Source organism: Rhagoletis zephyria, unplaced genomic scaffold (genome assembly GCF_001687245.7).
Source record: "Rhagoletis zephyria isolate East Lansing unplaced genomic scaffold, Rhagoletis_zephyria_1.1 Rzeph_scaffold_00028, whole genome shotgun sequence".
Classification (NCBI taxonomy): Eukaryota; Metazoa; Arthropoda; class Insecta; order Diptera; family Tephritidae; genus Rhagoletis; species Rhagoletis zephyria.
In genome coordinates, this window is record NW_016157112.1 from 394210 (window position 1) to 417259 (window position 23050).

At 35.2% G+C, this 23050-nt stretch overlaps 1 protein-coding gene across 1 annotated transcript in view; it reads right to left on the bottom strand.

Annotated features, from left to right (window-relative positions):
* The window catches only part of Sema1a (semaphorin 1a), a 441797-nt gene that overhangs the window by 39762 nt on the left and 378985 nt on the right, over positions 1–23050 (bottom strand). The window contains 4 exon segments of the mRNA XM_017616838.1: positions 11217–11362; positions 18097–18177; positions 18405–18526; positions 18932–19073. Coding sequence (XP_017472327.1) covers positions 11217–11362; positions 18097–18177; positions 18405–18526; positions 18932–19073 — 491 coding nt within the window.

A 23050-nucleotide genomic window follows, 5' to 3' on the forward strand; every position in this document is an offset into this window, starting at 1 on the left:
ATTCAAGAGGAAATGTGAAAGCATACGCACACAGGTACATAAGTACATACATACATACATACATACATATATGCGTACGAAAAAATCTGAAAATCCACATAAACTTCTCTCCCGCACAGCCCTTACTAGTTTTTACGTGGGCAAAATTTTCATACTTTTAAGTGCCACGTCTAGTGGAATTTTTACTGCATCAGCACGCAAACTTTCATTTCAGTTCACTGTGTCATCGTTTATATTAAATAAAATAGTGACTAGCAAGTCTGTATATAAGTGGTTTATGTGCATACATAGATATGTTTATACATGTACATATGTATATTAGGCTGCATCACTCTAGATATAAAAGAATAAAAATTACATTGTCAAATTACTGCTAAAATATTAAAAAAAAATTAAGATTTACGTGAGCTGTATCGATTTGAAAATATCTGCAAAATTCGCATTTTTTATAAAAAATTGTCTTTAAATATATTTTGTCCACATAATCACCTCACATTATAGAAAGCTAAAAAAAAATTTAGCAAGGGAATCAAAACAATTAGATTTTTGGAGGTATTTTTAAATCGTTCCAGCTTATGTAAATCTTAATATTTTTCCGAAAAATTTTAATGTCTGTGAAGTTGGCATACGGAGTGGCACGAAAAGACAAAAAACTAAACTAACTGTTCTGAGTAGCCGTTCAATAGTTCTAGAGTTCTTGTAAAGAAAAAAAGTTCTGCAAGTTAATGTCTGAACAAAAATAAAAATTGAATCTGTTCTGAGTACCTTTACATGATTTATTTCTAGATTTCCTGAAAAGGGGGAAAAAAGTTTTGCCACATTTTTTTTTTCAAAAACCTGTAAAAGATCTTATATTTGAAAACATAAAAATTAAAACTTTTCTGAGTAGTTTTTCAGTAGTTTCTTGAATAGGAAAGAGTTTCGCAAAATTACGCAAAAAATTATTATTTTTTGGTCGAATAAGTTTGAAGGGGGAAAAAAATAAAAATTAAAACTGTTCTGAGTAGCTTTTCAATAGCTCTAGAGTTCCCGAAAAAAAATCGGCAAAACTACGCCGAAAAAAATTAAAAAAGAATCTCGAAAAAGTTTATTGTTAGAAAAAATAAAAAAAAATCTGTTGAGTATCTTTGCAATATTTCTAGAGTTCCTGATATTACGAAAAAAAAGTTCTGCCAAATTACGCAAAAAACAGTGAAACAAACAAAAAACTTGAAAATATTTAATATTTGAAAGAATAAAAATAAAAACTTTTCTGAGTAGCTTTTCAATAGTTCTAGAGTTAAAAATGTTTTGGCGTAGTTTGCAACCTTTTATTGACCTTTTTGAAAAAAAAAAAAAAATTTGTTCAGCGTAATTTTGAAGATTATTTTTGCTTTTCAGGAACTTTAGAACTATTTAAATGCTACTCAGCCGGAACAGTTTTAATTTCTATTTAATTTTTTTTTCAAACATTAAACTTTTTCAACTTTTTTGCAAAAATTTTTTTCCACGTCATTTTGCCGAACTTTTTTTCAGGAACCCTAGAACTATTGAAAAGCTACTCAAAACAGTCTTCATTTTTAATTTTTCAAACATTCGACTTCTTCGAAAAATTTTATTTTCGGCTTAATTTTGCCGAACTTTTATTTCAGGGACTCTAGAGCTATTGAGAACAGTTTTAGTTTTTATTTTTTTTTAAAACATTAATCTTTTTCCGACTTTTTTGAATTTTTTTGGCGTAGTTTTGTAGATTTTTTTTTCTTTTTCAGAAACTGTAGACCTATTGAAAAATAACAGTTTGAATTTGGCATTAAAATTTTTGAAATTTTTTTGTCAAAATATCCAGTTTTTCTTTCCTTTGGAGCAACTCTACAACTATTAAAAAGCTACTCAGAACAGCTGTTTTTTGTCGTTTTGCAGCATTTCATATGCCACCTTCATAGACATAACATTTTGGCGGAAGTCTTAAATTATAAAAAAAATTGAATAATTTCGGAAGAAGAACTGATTTTTTTTTGCGAGGTAACCTAATGCTTATGTACATATGTCCATTTATGTATGTATGTATGTAGATATGTAGGTATTTCTCTAGTGTGTTTGCACAAAGTTAAAATTATGAAAGCGCAATTTAAACTAGAAAAACACAAACACACAAACAAGTATACAAAGCCCAAGCGCACACTCACACCAATATGCAACAACATTAGAAAAAAGCCCCACGCATTCATTCAAACTCTCCAGCAAAATAATGCTTTATTCAGCACAGTAACGGAGTTAGATGCGAGAGGAGCCATTTCAAGTGCCACCAGTCTAGAAATGAAAGATGGAAGGCAAACGCAGAAAAAAGAAAACCCAACAAAAAATGAGGAAAATGCGAGCAAAACAAATTGATGAATGAGTATGAGAGCGCCACGAGTAGTAGTTTAGTGGGTTTTATGCAGCTTTTCACCGGCTGTGTTTGGCTGGATTGGTCGATGCGGCACAATTCCTTACGTACATAAAAAAAAAAAAAACTTTTGACATCCATAAATCTTACACAAGTGCGAATGTGCATGACACAAACCGACAATCATACTTTCTAGGAGTGCGAAAATACTAACATAAATAAGTACAAATATATACGCGATATGCGCATAACGAGTGCATAACTGTGCCACTGTGCATCGGTGTTGTTGCACTTTGTGGCATTCAACATTAAAAACGTTTATGTGCAACGCATGTCGGGCTGTTACTCAGGCAATGGTTTGCAAACGAACTCGTTCGCAATTTTATTTATGCCTGTGTGTGTGCGTGTCGTAATTTTTTGTATGTGTGCTGCGCTGTGCTGTGCTATACGTACTGTGCGCTTGTGGTATGTTGCACACATAAAAGAAGTAAATTACGAGCTACTTAAAATTTTCTGCGCACCGACTACAACTATAACACACTTATGTATGTACATTACGGTGACCATCCGTCCTGTATTATACGGGACAGTCCTCTTTTTTGACCCATTGTCCTGGTAATTTATTTATTTTATACGGGACGCCAAATGTTCTGTATTTCTTTTAATGTCCTCTATTTGTCCCGTATTCGGTGTTCCGACGCCTTAACAGCTCATTAAAATGGCATGCCTATGAACGAGTTTTAAGTGATGTTGGTACATATATGATCGTAATTTTCTTTATAAACAGTTATTATTTTCTAATCTGAAGGCCTTTGATTCGAAACGGGGGACTCGACATTTTAGTAAGTTTTGGCTATTTTTCCTCAGTTTATTTAATGTTTATTGTTTATTTTATGAAAGTAAAGCTCTTTTTCCCCCAAAAACCATATAATATCAAATTTCCAACTTTGTGCAAAAAACTATAAAAATTAATTCTGCAATGTTTCGCCAAAATTTCAAACTTTTTAATTAGAATCTTTAGAAAAAAATTTGGTTTGCAGTTATGTAACTCATTAAAATTGAGTATAATAAAGTGCGAGTGGGAATTGCTGCTCAGTTGCTTCTCTTTCAAAAAAAAAGGTCGAACATACTTACTTTGTATGAAAAAAATGCGTAACACCGTCAACAAAAAAAAAATTGCCAAAAATTAGTGGTAAGCCTTACCGACTTAAAATTGCACTTTATTATACTAAAATTTAACGAATTTTTTAACAAATTTTACCGGGTAAAAATCTCGAGAAAACTTTCCTACAAATTTGTGATAGGGATACTGTTTCAGGGAAAACAGTGTAGAAAAAATTTCCAAAACTATTTTTTGTCCCGTATTCGGCTCTCATAAATATGGTCACCGTAATGTACATATATATATGTACATAAATAGCCACATGTACATATATTTATGTGCGTATGCGTGATTGCAACATTAAGTGGCACATTGGTGCGTTGCCGCCATATAGAACACACTTTTAGCGTCGCCGTTTGCCGTCATCGTCTAAAGATGTTTTTCAAACGTGAAAGTAGCAACGAAGTGGATGATGGCGGCAGTGATGCGAAAGGCGAATGCAGGTGAAAGGTATGTAAATTCGTAAAGATATATATAAGGGAAGGAGCAAAGTTGATGGTCAATAAACACACGAAACATATAAACATATGCATGTATACGCATACACTTAATCAGCTAACTGCTGTGGCACTTGTTGTTTATGAGCAATTTTTGGCAAAATTAAATATTTTAGTTTGTTAACTCTGTATATATCTGTAACACTCGGGATAGTACAACGACTTAAGTTTACGGCAGCAATTGATAAATTTAATACATAATTTTCATAATTCAGTTACACGTGGCACCGCCAACATTAACGGCCATAGTATTGAGAGTCCGAATATTTCGGAATAAGGTGGTGTAACAATATTTAACAATCAAAATTATAAAAAACACCGCATTGTTGAGGAAGAAATTTTCTACATAATTGCACTAGAAATCGTTATGCTATGTACGTCTAATCGCGTAATGAATTGCTATCGCCTTCCTTTAAGTTTGATAAAACGTTTGGATGCTCATACGTACACATGTACAAACATACAAAATCAATGGTAAGTCCTAGCTATGTACCTCAAACTTGCACTTTATTGCACTAAAATTTAATGGGCTAAAATCCTGCATACTGAATTTTTTTTAATTTTTTTCTAAAGAGTGTAATTAACAAGTGCAAAATTTTAGTGAAAATTTGCCGCATATTCTTTAGTTTTGAACAAGGTTTTAAACATTGGGAAAAAACTTGGTATGCAGTTTTGTAGCCCATTTAATTCTAGTTCGCAATTTTCAAGCTGCTAAAAAATTCCGTTGATTTATTGCAAGTTTTTCACTAGCAGTGTTCCCCATATAAAAGAAAATTGTCGAACATACATGCATACTTTGTATGGAAAAAACGTGAAACACCTTCAACCAAAAAAATTCTCAAAAATCGACGGGGTTTTTTAACAACTTGAACCTTCACTTCACTAGGCTACAAAGCTGCATACCAAGATTTTTTCTAAATATCTTTTTCGGATTATAAAGTTGGAAATTTCGGTGGAAATTTGCTGAATTTTTATAATTTTTGTATAAGGTTTGAAATGTAAATTTTTATGGTATTTGTTGTACCCCAGCTAGACTTTTATAAAAAAAAAATAAACATTAAATAACAAAAGACAAATATCCAAAACTGGTAAAAATATCGCACTGGGCAACTGAATGTACATGGCGTATGAGTAACGTATTTTCTGTCACTTGAAGTGGTACATGGCGTATGAGTTACTCAGATGAGATGAGAACGTTACTCAAACGCTATGTACAAACGTTCGATTTTAACATTCCGTGATAAATGGTAGATCCATTATGGATCCGCTATTTATAATTTTTTAAATCTAACACCCGAAAAGCCACCAGTGAATTTTCGAGCAAAAATGTAGGACTTGAAAAAAAAATTGTCCTGCATCTCGGAATAGCCATATTGAAATTTTAAATTTTGATACCAAATTTGAATCCAGTAACCCCAAAAACACCCAGAGTGTAAAGTTTTAAACAAAAATGTTGAACTTAAAAAAAAAATCGTGATACATATATCTTGGATCCACCATTTTGAGTTTTTAAAATCGATTATTGGGTTTTGTAAATTTTATTAATGATATTAGGTATTTGTCGCTTCGTAAGCTTGATGAATTGCATCACTTCTACTGAAGGCGCCAAATTCAATTACCAAAATCGCCGCATTGCTTTTAAATGAGCCAAAGTGCATAAATATTTTCAGGTGTAAAAATATACCCCAAATCTATATAACTTCTTAATGGTGAAAATGACGCTACATAGTTCCGGTCGTTCTATAGGAATAAATGATATAAGTCAGATACTTTTACATGAAACGCTCGCATGTTGCAAGAAAATACGCTCTCGCCGTCGCGTTGCCATTAAGTAAAAGATAATGTGATATCTACACAAATCGGTGACTCCAAGCATATAATATCTAATTTGTCGTGGAATTGCAGGCGAAATTTCCGGTTTGTGTTATTGCGACGGCATCAAAACCTTTCTACAAACAAAAGTGTGCAAGTATGAAACCAACGACAAGTACATACACCCACTGCAACAATGCCAAACTACAACACAAATTCCCGCTCACGAGCTCACACACACACAAATGCCATTTAGCGACTTACACTTGTAAGTGTAGATATGGTCCTTGGTTCGGCACGTCACCTCAAAACTGTCAAAGTTATGTATTTTATTTAAAATAGTTTGACCCGCAGCAACGCCCGCGGTGCGCTTAGTTAGTTGTTGTCTGTTAGTTGTTCGCCAACGCCAACGGTTAGTGGCAGTGTTGCATCAACAAACCATAATCATAATCATAATGATCATTGTCGAACGTGCAGTTGTTATTAGCAAACACACGCAGTTTTATAGCAGTCAATTTGTGCATGTTGTTGTTAGTGCATGTCTTAAATACTGTTGGCTTTGTATTTGTATGTATTCATGTTTGTACATACGCACATAGTTGTTGCCAGCGCTTTCCTGCCGCCACTGCTGTTGTGTAATAATATTTATATTGCAGCAACAGCGGCAACGCAGGCAATGGCAAAACTAACACTGATCAACGACGATGACAACGACAACAATTTCATAGCCACTCGCCCGATGGTACGTGACCAACATCCGGCCACGGCGAACTCGTGCAAGTGCACACATATACATAAATACAGTGGCGGAAAAGTAAATACTGACACTACATTTTAACAAAAAACATGTACGTCCGAATTTCAATCTATGTACGAAAGTGAAGAAAACTTTTAAAAGTTTTTTAAAAATTTCAAACTTTTTAGCATTTTTAGAAAAAAAAAAATCGGTATGCAGTTTTGTAGCCAATTTAGTTTTAGTGCATAAAGTACAAGTTTGAAATAGCTAGGACTAATCGCTGATTTTTGGCAATTTTTTGTTTAGCAAACGGTGTCAAGCTTTTTCTTTCATATAAAGAATGTATGTGCTAAAATTTTTTTGCATAGACGAAACTGCACGACACCGCCAGCAAAAAAAAAAAAATCAAGCATGGACTACAAAACTGCATACATCAATGTTTTTTTTTTGTTTTATGTCTGAATAAAAAGTTGTAAATTTTGATGATTTGAAATTGGTGCGAATTTTTATACGACTTGTACGAAGTTTGAAATTTTGACTTACAGTTGGAAGCAGAAATGAGTACATGGTGATTTAAATGTTTGCAAAGTTTTTAAAGTTAAATTTTTTTCATACAAACAAGGTTCATGTTTTAACCAAAACCATATAAAACAAGCTTTCAAACTTTGTACGGAGTTTAGAAAAATTTAAAACATTTGCATTTTGTGTTTTTTTAAACTGAATTTTTAGATTTTTTTGGGTATGCAATTTTGTATCTCAGTAAATTTGAGTATAAAAAGGTCAAGTTTTAAGCGACTGCGAAGTCGCGTTCAGTTTTAATATTTTTTTTTTTTGCTGACTGCTTTTTGCACTTTTTTTCCATACAAGCATGAATTTATTATGGGAGAAAATGCGTAAGACCGTTAGCAAAGAAAAAAAAAAAACAAAAAAAAACCATCGCCAATTTTTATAAATTGCACTAAATTTTTATCAGCCGTCAGCAAAAAAAAAATATTAATCAGAGCAAAAAGCTCACAATTTCAATGAATTTTTTTTAATTTTTCTAAGCTCTGTATAAAGCTTAAAAGTTTGACTTATATGGTTTTGTTTAAAGCGTGAACCATATATTTATAAAAAAAAATAACAAACAAATTTTAACTTTAAAAACCTTGCAAATATTCAACAAAAATCAGCTTGTACTACTTTTTGCTTCCCACTGTATATGTTTTTTTTTTTTGGAGTTAGCTATACTTTTATAAAAAATTTACAAACATTAAATAAACAAAATAAAAACTTGTTTAAATGTTGCGTCCCTATATATTTGCCTGCCACCGTGCTTAGAAATAACCACACAATCGCTTGCACGCCCGCGTAGTGTGCATATAACACAACAAGCACCACTATATAACCACATCGCGCACACGCACACATGAATGGTAAACAAAAAGTCAATTTCGCTTCCTAAATGTCAGCTAAAAAGTCAACGCCGGATGTTATGTAAACGAAGTTGACGACATTTTGCAAGGACTCGTCCGAAATGATTTCGGGGCAGAGTATACGTAAAGCCAGGCAGGCGGGATGTACGATTACATTGGCATAGAAGTTCCTCTACATGCACCGAATTGTAAAATACCTAATTTGCGGTAAATTTGTATATTTACGTATTTATGTATGTACATTAAGGTGTCCATGAAAATTTGTTTGGTTGCTTTTAGTGGTTTGTCACGCTGGTGATAAGTGATTAGAAAATTTTAATCATTTTGCAATCTTAATCTTAACGTTAATCTTCTTTTTAATTTCGGATTCCATTCGCTTTTTCAATTCATCGAAGTTTGAATTTACAGCCAACGGAGCGCAATGAAGTAGCATAGAAAAGGGAAACCTCATTCTGGCACCATGAAACAGAGGGTTCTGTGACAGTGATCGGACTTTAAAAAAAATTCTGTGTGGTAGAATCTGGAAAAAAATGTGGTAGATTTCAAAAAAAAATGTGGTAGATCTCTGGGTTTGGATCAAAATTTGTACAAAAATTAAAAAAGTTTCTGCAAGGCTTCTCCTAACTGGCAAACTTTTTAATTAGATGAAAGATTGAAGTTGCTAAAAATTGCGTTGCCAAAACGGCAATTTTTTTCCTTGACAGTTTAAAGCAGTTCCGTCCATATTAAGATATTTTTCGAACACATTTTAAAAGATTTCTGCAACCTTGCGGAGTCCTGCCAGCTTTTCTTTTTATCACATCACGAAGTAGCGAACAAATGTGACACGTTCCAGAAACAGCTAATTGGGATTTACCGATTTTGACAATTCTCAAGGAAAAGTAAACAACGCCCAGCGTTCGGACTACTGAAACTCGATTCAGGAGTAAATGACTCGAAAAATCGGAGCAAAAACGAAATTTTCGTAGCAGATTAATATTTTTTATTTTATTTATTATTGAAACGGAGTGCTTGTAAATCAGCTTAATCTCTAAATAGTAATCAAACCAAATTTTCCATGAATAAATTTATAATTTTGTGGTAGAAGTCCGATCACTGGTTCTAAACTGATCACTGGAAAATTTTTGGAACCTCTGTACGAACTTATTGACGGTAAACTAAACTTAGTGACAAAAAAAAAGGAGAGACGTAATGAGTCTCTAATATGGCACCACAATGGGCCTGTGGTGGCCTAAGTGTGTCCTTTTCCAGTGCAGTATGAGGAAAGCAAGGATAACCTAACCAAACCTAGTGATAAAATACTCAGCTAGCCGTGGACATGGCATTCGTACTGATCAGAAGGAGATTTACGATCTGAATTATACCTTACCTAGCAGAGCTCATTTGAGTGGACTCAAAGAGTGAAGAAAAGAGTGAGTACACGCGCAAGTACATAAAACTGTTGGTCATTCGAAAGTCTTTTATACCGATATTGGCTTACAGAAATCACTTTTGCATGCACATTCCCCTAAGGAATAAGTAGGATTGCATCTGTGATTCGCGTATGCAGTTGGACGGTAGAACAGCAGAACTAGAAATCATGTTTTAGGCTTTCAAATTTCCGACAGAGACGGCCCTATTGAGAAAGTAGCCGATTAGTTTCGCGTCACAGTGACCACGTTATGAAAAATCCACATATAATTATTTGCATAGCAAAGCATCAAACAGGCTCTTGAGGGCCCCAAAATTGGTCACACAAGTTCTGATCTACCTCTCGGCCAGCTCGGAATCTTGCAACCTCAAACACATGTAAATATACACTCACTTGGTGGTATTGCCAAATTTCAGTATATCGCACAGTGAGAGGCTACCGTACTCTGAAATATTCTGGTTGGCCAATTGTCTTCTTCTTTAGCCTCACTCTTGAAAATGTTCAACTGTCTCCTTTGAGTCTGGTTCCCTGCAGCTGCGGTAAAATCTGTTGAAAGGTATGCCAATCCTTACAAAATTAAGTTTTATAATTTCTTTTAGCATTTTTATCTAAGGTGCTATCCATAATATCATATCAACTATTCATAATACGACAGCTGAGTGGAAGATGGACCTATCTCGGTAGCCGGTTCGAAAATCACATTTTCAAGAACGCCATATTTCAGAATTTGGTTGAAGAACGCCCTATTTCAGAATTCGATAAAAAACCGGGCGTTTTTGAACCCAATTCTGAGATGGAGCGCTCTTCAGCCAAATTCTAAGAGAAAGGGCGTTCTTCAGCCAAATTCTGAAGTTGGGTGTTCTTGAGCTATTTTCTGAGAGAGCGTGTTTTCGAACCGGCTACAGAGATAGGCCGATCTTCCACTCAGCAGTCGATACACTTTTAGGGTTTTTGTATTGAGATAAGTACTATCGGAGCCGACGCTCTCTGTGACTTAGGACCTTCATAAGTCTCGTGAAGACCACTTCAGCTGAGCAATGAAGCCATATCAAAGGCCTGATATCTATCTCGTGACTTAAAAATAAAAAATTCCACCTACACCACTTTAAACGGCCGGTCAAATCTCTGCAAAGTAGGCGCAACCGAGATCTCAGACGGTTCAGTCGCATCTAAAAGGCGAATCCCTCTGATGAAAGCGGAACAAACTGCGAGACCTGTAGTGCAAACACCGGACGTTCTGCGCCCTCATTTATTAAGCAAGCCCAGAAAAGAGCGTTTAATGAGCTTGCTTGATAGACGCAGGGTCAGCTTGATGAACTATGGCAGAGCCAAAACTGATGCTCATCATTTGGCTATCTTAAAAATCAGGAAGGAAGTAAGTAAGCTAAATAATAAAGGTGCTAGAGGACATTCAGTTCGATTACTGGTGTGACTCCGTAGCTATGTAACCTTATCCAGGCACAAGGTAACTCTGCTAGGCGAACGGCACCCTTTCTCCACCACTCATGACACAAATTGTTTACAAAAGATCAATACCTATATATTCACCACACCTAAAAGGAGAGACTGGGCCGATACAAGTCATAATATCCGCACCCTTGGCACGGGTTATAGTCGTCCTATAGCCATCCTACCTTTTATACATTCTGGAACACCCTAATGCACATACATATATGGGATATGCTCTTAAATGTACAGCTAGTTTGCTTGCAAGCGCTTTTATAGTAATAGGTAGCATCCTGTTTTTTTCTTATTATTGTTTTTTGTTTTTTTTTTTTACCAGTATGGTGTGTATAAAATAGCTTCCTCGGTACTTACATTGTGCTCGTTCTGACCAAAATTGGCTGACCGAAAAACGCCGGCACGTTCTCATCCATTAGCGAATGTGTTTTGATGAAATTCAGCGTTGGTTCCGGCAGTGTACGTGAATCATTGTGGCAGGAACCAGGACGCGGTTCGGGTACCTGTAATGAGAAATAATATACTTTAGTTTGTATGTAATGCAGTTAGGAATGTTTGCCAAAAGTTGGTGTGTGTAGATTTTTGTGATGTTACTGACGATGACTGTGCATTTATTTCTTTTACTTGTCTTATTTTTAATCTTCATTTCGGTGAACGCTTCATATGAAGAAGGCGGGAAAAACACTAATACATACAAACTAAAAAAAAATATCAAAAGCTGTTTCATAATAATGTTGTGTTGCTCATATAACTAAGCAGGTTGTCTGTCAAGCACAAAGATCAACAATATTAACCAATTTCAAACAACGGCCAATGTGGAAGCTAAACATTTACGACTTCAAAATGCTAGCTATTTTGTGGTCATAGAACTGGCTAGCGTAATCATATATGTATACATATAATAGATACCATACCCTTGAGGTAATCGTCATCAGACGCTCTTGATGGTTAAAGTTACAAGGCAGTATTTATGTTAGCATTTGTGTGAAATTTTCTAGGATAAAACTGGCAGGAAAGAGTTCTAAGCTTAGACAGCTAGAGAGATATAAATACAGTAAGCACTGCGACCGGTGCGTCTATCGTATCCTCAGCTCATCAAAGCACTGTATCTTGCCCTAAAGACTCTACAAATTTCAAAAGAGATCCCACGGGTAGGGTATGTATGTACTCTTCTATATAATATCCTATGCACCTTTACCCTCTCCTTGAAATGGTCCACACTCCAGGAGGATGTACAGTCATGTTTCTTTGGCGGAGTCACAAAAGCGACAGAACCCTAGCTTATGCAAGCGGCCTCTGTAATAATTTTTAGTCTTTGCTTGAGAAGGTTTATATGAGTAGTCTGTATTGTTCACGGCTAAGGCATATTAGGCTTCGCTATACACCCCAGGAACAATAAGAATTCCACCTCGAAAAATTAAGGAACCATAAGTGCCGCCTGACTATAAATTAATCTAAGGATCCCTTCACTTGGATACTTCTTGCGACTAATGGCAAAAACCTTACGCCTGCAAGATGTTTGGGAAGGTTCTGAAGAGCACTGAATGCTTCACTCTACGTACGCCTGCTCCAATATCATCAAGGGTCGTAGAGACATCTTCACAATAAACACACTCCAGGTAGCCTTGATGGATAAATCGAGTTTTAGGCCTAGAAGTGAAGTGGTTTTCCCAGATAGCGTCGTCAGATAAATTTTTGATTTTGGCTTACGGGTGAACAGCTATTTCTCTAAATTTACTCAAACAGCTTTTCCAGTTAGCATGTGTCTACTGTAGGAAACTCAAACTCTGTTCAGCCCTAACACTAAGCCTGACACTTGAACTCCGGGTGTTCGATGGAGGAACTTGTCGAAGTTTTCTCCTCTATAGACAGAGGCAACTTAAGAACTCATACACTTAGGGCTTTGCAAGTATAGAGGGAAAGTTACTCTGGTGATCAGCCGATTTCTCTAAAGTTAGGCGAAAAGCAGACGACTCTTTAATAAAGTCCATAGAATTTAGTTACCCTCGGAATGCGAACTTCATATAATGAGACTAGGAATCTACAATTCCGAGATGAACAATGCTGAGAGGGGTGCATGGCAAATTTTTTGCAAAAACATCGAAGGATGTTATGAATCCATCATAAGACCTTATTTTCTTGGAACAAATTAAGGTACTAGCGATAAATTGTGCTTTGAAAAACGAAGACTCTATTTTCCATGTGACCCAGCTCAAGAAGCAGCCTTTGGTTGGGTGCGTGAGATTGCGGTTGCCTTGAGTGACTTTTTGGATAAGCGTTGCCTTGTTTGGGCGAGCGAATTTGGAGGTATCGCACAATTGGCCGGCTTCCATCCTCGCAAGATGTGTACCGGCTTGGTGTATTATATCGACTTGGAGAGTGTTCAGGATGTATATGTGTCCAATTAGTCTAAATAAGTTGTCACTAAAAACACCCCAGAGAGGCTGACTGCACAACATGTGAAAAGCAGAGATGTGTACTTGTGAAGGTACTTTCGAATAATTGCTTATACTAATGAAGTTGCACTTATCATAAGAGTTCGGTTCTTGCATAATCTGTATGATCTAACCAGGGATACTAGAACTCGGTAACTAAGTGGTACGCAGACATTGGACTCGCCGTAAATCTTAGTAGAATAAAACTTATTTTGTTCACTAGGACTTCTTTCTTAATTTTGGGCGTTCCGCCTGAATTTTGTGAAATAGTCAATTGTTTGAGCTTAGCTCCGGATAGTAAGCTGCCGCGGAAGCCCTACATTGAACAAAAGGGCATTCGACGCATTAGTAACAGATGAGGCCTCGCTTTTGTGGATAAAAGTTTGCGCGTGTGGAAATTTTTAAAGGCCACCTGCAGGCTTAAAGGAAATAGGTGCTGTTATAATACAATGTAAGGTGTGACAGAAATTTCTGTAGGCAGACTTGATGCTCTAGGATGGTTAGGTTACGGTGGTTGCCACTCTGCACAGACCGGCAGAGAGACCTACTTAGGCCAATTTGACCCATTGTGATGCCACTTTATACGGTCTCCTTAGTTTCCCATATGATAGAACCATCGTGTAATATTAACTTATCGTTCATTAAAAATAGCAAGTTTTGACCTTGCCAGAGCCGGCCAGTGGCAGAGATAGTGTCCTACACTCTCCACCTCCTCCTATAAATATACCTCCAGTGTCTTGTAAATATAAAGACAACTATGCTAACAATGAGGTGGTCGATTTGGCCAGAGCTGTTTTGTACCGGAACATGTTGGTTCTTTTTCCTCTCGTTCGTTGGCCAATTCAATGAAAATAGAAAATAGAGATCAGTCGCTACATACTCGAAGACAGAGGAACGCCTGTATCGAGCACAGAGTTTTCTGAGCGTAGTTCAGTTACCCTTCGCAAACTCCTCTGCCATGCAGTTGACGGTATTCCACTGTGCCCGGATACTCATGGTTCCCTAGGATAGTACGCTGTTATCATTTTTGTTGACGAGATTCTGCAATGTTGAGTTAAACGCGGCTGAACGCTGGCTTAATCCCAACACTCAACACGGGCAATGTGTGAGTATTGTGAAATAATAACTGAAGGCTCTAAAACTAACACAGAACTAGGATTTGGTGTCTATATCGCTGGGGGAATATGCCTTCGTATTCCAATGTGAGGTATTTGCAATACTCAGAGTCTGTAGTGGCTGCCAAACTGCACTCAAGATATTAACCAGCCCTCTAACTACATATTTTCAAACTGGTTCAGCAACGAAAGACTTGACTAAAGGAAAACATAAACAACTTTTCTTAACCTGAGCGCTATGTCACTCAACAGTATTTACCACGACATCTGACTATTTGGTTAGGGAAGGCTCAGGCCATGTATTCCACGGCCACCACAGCCACCGCCAGAAACTGGGTGAACATTTCATTCAACGATGACTGCGAGGCTTCGAGGAGCAGGTGGGAAAACCTCATGTTGGCCTCGATTTCAGAGGGTCTTGATAGATACTGGCATTTTTTGAGCAGACAACTTCTGGTACCATTGACGGGACACTTCTCGTGGCACAAATACATGACTGTGATCGGCAAACATGACAACAAAAGTGTAAAGCGATTGTACAAGTACTAGCAGGAGTAATTAAATCTATACTCTTGTATGGAGTTGCAACTTGGTTAGACGCATTTAAACGCTCATCGTACGTTTAGAGAATGAAAGAAACCTATCGCTTATACGCGCTAGGACTATGCTCAGTAACAGAACAGTTTCGGAAGATGCAGAACCTGTTATATCTGGGTTGCTTCCGCTCGATCTCTTGGCAAAGGAAGCGGTTGGAAAAAGAAAAGCTAAGCACGAGGGAAATTAAATTCTCCACTGCTTATTGAGACAAAATAGTGGCAAATGAGGTCGGATAGTGCAACACAAGGCTTCGGAGGTAGATTTAAGTCCTACCTCCACCGTTTTGGGCATCAAAGTAATCCACACTGAGACTACTGTCATCCTGATAAAATTGCGCATGCGGAGCACGTCGTCTTTACATGTACTCGGTTCAGCACTCAGAATAGGAAATTTGTTGAACACTACGGCAGCGTAGTTACACCCGGAACACTAATCCCAATGGTAGTGCAGAGCCAATACGCTTTGAAGGATTTTGAAGCCACTTTTGCCTTAGTGATACAGCCACTGCGCAATAGCTAGCAAATGAGGCTAGGGAAAGAACAACAAGCGAGGTAAAAAGCAGCCACGTTATATTATCGGGCTCAGGGCAAATAAAAATCCCATTTTTCTTGAAAAGAAAGTCACGGTATGAAGAGCTCGAGCCCCTCACCTAATCGAATAAGCAGCAATAAATAACCAATGGGGTGGGTAGGTTTAATACCAAACCAAGGCCAACTGTGAGTTGAATAATGTGTACAGTAACGGATGCTTTAGTGAGTTAAAATCTCAAACTGACGGTTTTGAGTTTTGGCTTTCGATGTTTCTTCCTCTAAAAAACAAAACATATGACAACCCCTTTTACCTGCCTGCCTTGATGTGGATGAAACGGTGGAATACTTTTTTCTTTCTGACCCACTAGATTTACGTACACACCCATAGTAACTGAGTAAATAAATTTCTGATACTTTCCGATGATACATTATTTTTTTTTATTTGGTGTAAGTACGTACTTATATTCACTGTACATATATTCACTAATTGGCCACTTAAATAATCCAAAGTAGTACGACACAAATGTGCTACAGACGCGATTAAGCACATGTTTATGTAGTCGCATTAAAAGTCAATCACGATTAAATGAATTTTAATTTGCGCGCATTTCAGTCAAATACATACATACATGAACTCAGACAGTTTGGTTATGCGCAAGTAGGGAAGTGTGCGACTGCGACATCATTTGCGGTTTGTGGCATATCAATAAAAATGAATGGTTAAGCGCTTGCGGATGAGGCCAATTTAATTGAATGTATGCATATATGTAAATACATATACTATATTCAGAAATAAAGCGACGCAGTTGACACAGTCACACATACGATATATACGATGTACATATGGTACATTAGGTTGAATAACTCCCGTTACAAAAATAAACATGGGTACTATTTTTTCATCGAAATTATAAAATCTATTATATTTAAAGTCCACCGCCAAAATATTTCGAAAAACTTTAAGATTTACGTAAGCTGCATACATTTGAAAATACCTCCAACAATCGATCGAGAGGTCCGAGTTTGAAACCTGGGGCAGCGGATTTTTTTCTTTTATTGTATCAACATTTTTTTTTTCTTTAGATATTACTGTTTAAAAAAAATAAAAAAATAATTTTTTAGTTTTATTTAATTTTTTCTTTCTCAATTTAAAATGTCTTTTAATGTTTGGATTTAATTGTTTCAAAGTAAGAATATTTTTTAAAATTTAATTTTTAGGAACTTATTTTATTACTCTAATTTTCAAATATTTTTTCCCCCTTTTGCAGTTTAATTTCGTCTTAATTTTTAGATTTCATTTAAAAAATAATGATATTCTTTTGCAACCTTTTTTTATTTGTTTTTCTGTTTTTATTTTAAATAGTTTTTCTTTTGTTAATTTCATTTTCTTTCAATTTTTAAATTGTATTGTTTTAAAAAAGAAAATAAATTTTTACTTCATTTAATTTTCAGGATCTTATTTTGTTTTTATATTTTCGGTGCCTTTTTTAAATGTCATATAATTTGTATATATTTAGATGCTATTTTCTTCTTTTCTTCGAATTTAATTGTTGGATTTGATTGTTTATTTTTGTTATTTTTTTTTCAATTTAGTTTCCGTTTAATGTTTACGTGCTATTGTTTTAAAAGAATTGTTTTTCAATTAATTTTTAGGAACTAATCTTATCTTTTTCGTTTTCTAAATAAATTTTTTTCTTTTTTGTTAATTACTGTTTTATAATTTTTAGATTATATTTAAAAAACAATAATATTTTTTATAATTTCCTTTAATTTTTAGAAACTTCTTCTTTATTGTTTTCCTTTTTTTTTAATTCAATTATTTTTATTTTGTTAACTTTTAATTTTTAGATTTTATTTTAAAATACAAATATTTTCTTCTTATTTAATTTAATTTTCAGCATATTATTTTATTTGATTTACATTTTTGTCTTCTTTTAATTAAATTTTTAGATACATATTTTTTTATTTAATTATAATTTTTTTATTTAAATTTTAAATTTTATATTTTATTGTTTTAAGGAGGCAAGAAGTTTTCATTGTAATTTAATTTAATTAAAAAAATAATTATTTATTTATTTTTGGTCATTTTAATTATATATGTATGTTTGTTTAATTCAATTCAATTCAATTTAATGCAATTTAAATTGAATTCAATTTTAAAAAAACTGCTAAAAGGCGAGTAGCATAACGTTAAGACCTTCTCGGTAGCAGATCTTCCAATAAGTTGAGATACAGCTGTCAGAATTGCCCTCTAAGCTTAATAGAAAAAGTCTGCGTAAAAGTATTTAAAAATTTTATCAACGTAATCAAAATAATGATATTTTTTGAGGTATTTTTAAATCGGCATTTACGTGAGGTAAATGCTTATATTTTTCGAAATATTATGGTGGGTGTCATAAAATCAAATATATTTTGGTAATACACCCTAATGTACATATCAAGGCATTTAAGTGGATCAACAAAAATACTGAAAAGTGTGGCATTTTAATTGCAAAAATAATGAAAAATTTGAGAAAAAATTGTCCGCGTATTTAAAATATCTACATACACACATACAAACCTTGGCATTATTGACAGGCAACCAATTTGAGTTAATGCTGCTCTGCTCCTTAAAGTTGCCCTCGAATGTGTCGGCAATTTTCTGCAAATGGAAAGCAAAATAAAAATATTTGCGCGTAAATATGTATGTAAGTGTGTTTGTATATGAAATTAAATTAAACACGAATTCGGCAAGGCGGAAAATCAATAAAATTGCTAGTAGGGGAAGTAACAGCGAGCGCCCGAAATGTTTACAGACAGAAGAGGCGCTCGCCCCTAAAAGCATAGCATGGGTGGTGAGTGGTAGGTTGTAAGAGAAAGCCAACTTACCTGCAATGAAAATGCACAAACTGCTGAGCCGGGAATTGAATTTGTTGGCGTATTAAAAACGCCATAAATCAATTTGGCGCTTGTGTGGCCATAGTGTCCTTCGACGAGATTGCTGGCCGATTCTGTGTTGGCAACAAAGTAAATTTTACGTTGTTGTTGGTTGTCAAATAGCAGATGGGGTGTGTGTGTACCCCAGTAGTAGTAGTGCCAGAGCCAATATCATCGATGGCGATCGCGAAAGTAAAGAAATAAATAATGAATAAAATGAATTGCATGAATTTCAAAAAAAAAAAAAAAAGTTTTCAATGGTGGCATATTAAAAAAAACTGGTTTTTTAGGCATAAACGCGTGAATTGCTGCCAGTTGCCATTACAAAAGCAAAAAAAAGCTTACAAAAATCTCTAAAATTCTAAACATTAATTTTAATGTCACTGCAAATGTCGTAGGAGGCGGCAATTCACGCACATGGAAAGTATCGAAAGTGATTACAATAAAAAATTACTCTACGTATAAACATATTTACTTACGTATCTCATTGAAATAGAATGGATATTCGCCTGGTATTGAGCAGTTGAGGCGCGATTTCAGGAATGATGTCCAGCGATTGCGAAAACGATGCGGCCCACCCTTGTCCCATTTGCAGACACGCGCCACGCGTGAGTAAATTGCCTAAATTTGGTGAAATGACAAATTCACAAAATAAAAAGAAAAATTTTTAAAATTATGTGAATCGAAAACGCGAAATGTAAATCATGGTCCAAAATACTATTTACTCTCTACACAAAAGCACTGCCATACGCATTACAATCAGAGTTGAAATGTCGCGATGAAATGTGTGCGTTGGCGTGAACGCAATAAGGGTAGCTGCTGCAGCGCTGCACGGTGTAATGGGTGGGAACAAAAAGTGGCAAAAAAAAAAAAATACTTGGAAAAATCACTCCATCACTTTTTTTATTAGAAACTATACAAAATTTTCAAGATTGAATTGAAATTTAAATACTACTTATATGGCCTATTCCAAGTTTCAATTTCGAGTAAATTTCCCGGATTAAATTAGACACGCACACAAATAATTTAAGTTTTATACCCGGTTTCACCAGCAATTTAAGTGGAAAATGATTTTTTTTCTGTCAATTTCCTTACAAAATTCAAAGAATTAAAATCATTTTTCACTTAAATTGCTTTCGTAAAATTGGCTGTTTGAGCTCGAAATCAAGTTGTGGAAGTTTGTGAAAATCCGTACACTTAATTATACAGTGGTTGACATGGTGATTTTTTTATTTTCAGAATTTTTTTAAGAAAAATTTTTTGATAATTTTTTATTAAAATATTTTTTATTCTTTAACCAAAACCATTGTTTCCAAACTATTTGCAGTTCTACAGCCTATAAAATTTTAGTAAATATGTATAAATAAGTTTACGTTTAAAGCAGCCTTTAGAAAAAAGAAGATTGCCTCTATGAAAAGTTTCTCGGTGTAAAAGTGACGAAAAAACGAAGAAGATTTCATAGAGATTCCTTATTGATTTTATGTGAAAATTCGTATTGGTTTTATTTATAAGAATATCTTTTAAAAAAATCATAAAGAAAATCTGCTACAATGCATCATTTAAAAAGAAACGCTTCTTAATTTTATGAAATGTTTTCCCGAATTCATTGAAAAGTAGCACTTCTTAATTGTATGCGAATTAATTTAAATTTCACATTACTAAACAGAATAGTATCGGTAAGGCGATCACCGTAGCCGAATGGGTAGAGCTGTAAACTGTCATTTATCAGAAGGTCCCGGATTTGAGGACAGGTCAGCGCAGAGTGTTCGTTTTCACAAGTGTAGCATTTATTGAAAAGATAATTCCACAAAAAAGAAGGCCTCCTCTTTGTGAAGAAAACCAATATTGATAAACCCATAATGCAATTTCGATTTACTCTCATTTCTTAATAATTCTTTTGAGACTGTAGAATATCGGCTGACATGCCAAAGCCCATGCTTCAACAGAACATTCTTCGCGCTATTAAAAAGTGCTCTAGAAAAAAGGAACTTAACATTAATTCCAAGAAACCCAAATTGGTACTGCTCACGTGTAAGTGCAAAATGCCATTTGAAATGCATCGGTGCAATTCTTGATAGAAGGCTTGATCGTAACATTAAGGACCTTCTTTAAACGGCCGTAACCACAATGTGCGCCTTAGACGCGGTTGTGGCGAAAAGATGGTAAATAAGGCTGCGTGTAGTACCCAACGGTCGTTTGACTGTGTCATTTTTATGAATTCACTGTCTGGATGCCAGAGGATATTAGACAAATCTACGTACAAATAATATTTTCTCTACACTCTGCAAGGTTCTAGACTTTTTCTAAATTTTTTCTTCCCGCAGACTTATAACACCGTGAAATAGTACTATCCTCATACGTGAAAAAAATGCGCGTTACTAAGGTTCAATGGTAGTAAATCTGCGTTTTTATTGTTTCACTACTCCGCCAGAATCTTTTTTAAAAGACCTTAAAATTTCAGTTAGAACACAGCATTAAAAAGTGTCATAAATATATAAGTTGAATGATATTGACATAAGGGCGTAAATTGAAAGACGAATATCTGGAGAATTTAAAAATATATATTTTTATAACAATTGTTGCAGAAAAACATTTAAACTCCTCAAGGATATTGAAGGACAAAAATTTTAAAACAATTTCACATTCCTTTGCGTGAATTGTTATGAAAAAATGTATATTCCTTAAATCTTCTGGAATTCTTCTTTCATTTGATATCCATATGTCTACGTTACATACTTTTATAGGTTCATGATAATTTTATAACGTTGACCCGTAATAGAAACCTTGAGCTCCTTAAAAAAAAATTCTGATGTGATGGTGAAAAAATTAAAAACACAGGTTTACTAATCCGTTTGGATTCTTGTTGGAAGTACTGTATGTATATTGAAAACAGCGCACAGCTGGAGAGCTTTAGGTTCAGACACTCCACAGCGGATTTTAGCGAGTCCAATATTCTGCATTCAAAAAGTTCACCACCAGAATTTCCGAGAGGGGCGAATCGGAAAACTGCTGAGATTTAGACCCAAAATCTTTAGACTTTTTTACTGATGGAACACTGGTTAAAAACAACGTGGGCAGAGGAATTCACTTGGAGTAGCCTTCACTAACTTACCAGTCTACACTGCGCTTTATACGAGCAGGGGGGCAGCAATCGCCGACTTAGATCGAGCTACGATCAACTACCTAAATAATGGAGGAAATCCAATTGAACATATTTATGTACAAATGAAATGACAAATCAGGCCCGCTTCAATGAAATGGCTATACTGCAAACGACTTTTGTCTCGTAGTAGATGCAGCTGCTGAGGCGCGCGTCAGTAAATCTAACACTGACATATTTTTAATTTTTCGATTCCCAAGCCATTTTATACTTTTAATATTATTTTGCCCCGCATTATGTAGGCTCGTTACACTGTGCGGCGCTATATTGAAACTTGCTACAATAAAAATATGAGCATCATTAACGACGATTGATGCGATTGCGGTTTATGCGGTAAACGTGCAGCGGCTGGAACACAAGTAGAGAGATCGGTAGATTGACAGGCATGATGGGGCACTTTACTGTAAAGCTATAAAGGAATGTAGAGGCGTGGTGAATGGAGGAATATTTGAAAAAGCAATTGTCGTAATGAATTGTTAAAATAAAAAGTTTTTGAAAAATGTGATATATTAAAAGTTAGACTTTAAGTTGCAAAATCTTCAATTGCTTCTGGTGCTCGCGAAAAGAAGCATGCGAAGTGTAAAAAAATCACATTTTTGGGGAGAGAGAATACAATTTTTTTTTAAGTTGATTAAAATGCGGGCTGAGTTGCTGCGCCTTTTTTAGCAACAAGGCAAAAACTCAAAGTTAGTTTAGAGATTTTAAAGGACTTTAGTTTTTCGTCAGTCAGTATTTGGTTCAAAAGTCAGTGTAAAATTTAATTCAAAATAAAGCAACAGAGTCCAGAGAAATTTCCTTAGTAAATAAAAACTGAACTTGAAAGGGTGATGGGCGATGATTGCAGTGGAAAGCATCTGGATCAAAAAATAAATAAAAATAACGGCATCTGCATTTATTAAGTCAGTTAAATGGCACTAAGGTGTTTAAGGTCTGGTTGCATTTTCAAAGTTTAGTAGGGCAACTGGCTTTTGGGATAATAACTGCAATTTGATAACATACCACACAACGAGATCAATAGGCATTGAGTCACATTGTAAATTATAATAAATAATTAATAAATTATTAATATCCAAATTTTTCAGTAAAATTTGTGTCATTTAATATCCACTGGAAATTTGGAATAAGGCAGAAACTACTTGAAAGCTATAGAGCGAAGCCCATTAGGTTACATTGGAACGTAAGGCCGAGGCCAAGCAATTAGCGGCAAAGCGGTGAGCAGCTGAGTGGCTGAGCCGCTCAAAATTAAAACATATGAAATATTACACTGTGAGACAAATGGTAGGGGTCAGTGATCGGGAAGGGTTCAAACTACCGGGGAAAGTTATATCGGTAAAAAAGAAGTTATACGTGTCCCGGCGTTTCGCTGGGTCACGTCTAGGAATCGAGATATATCGATTTGAAGTTAGTAACTATCATATAGGGGAAATTGTCACCTTTG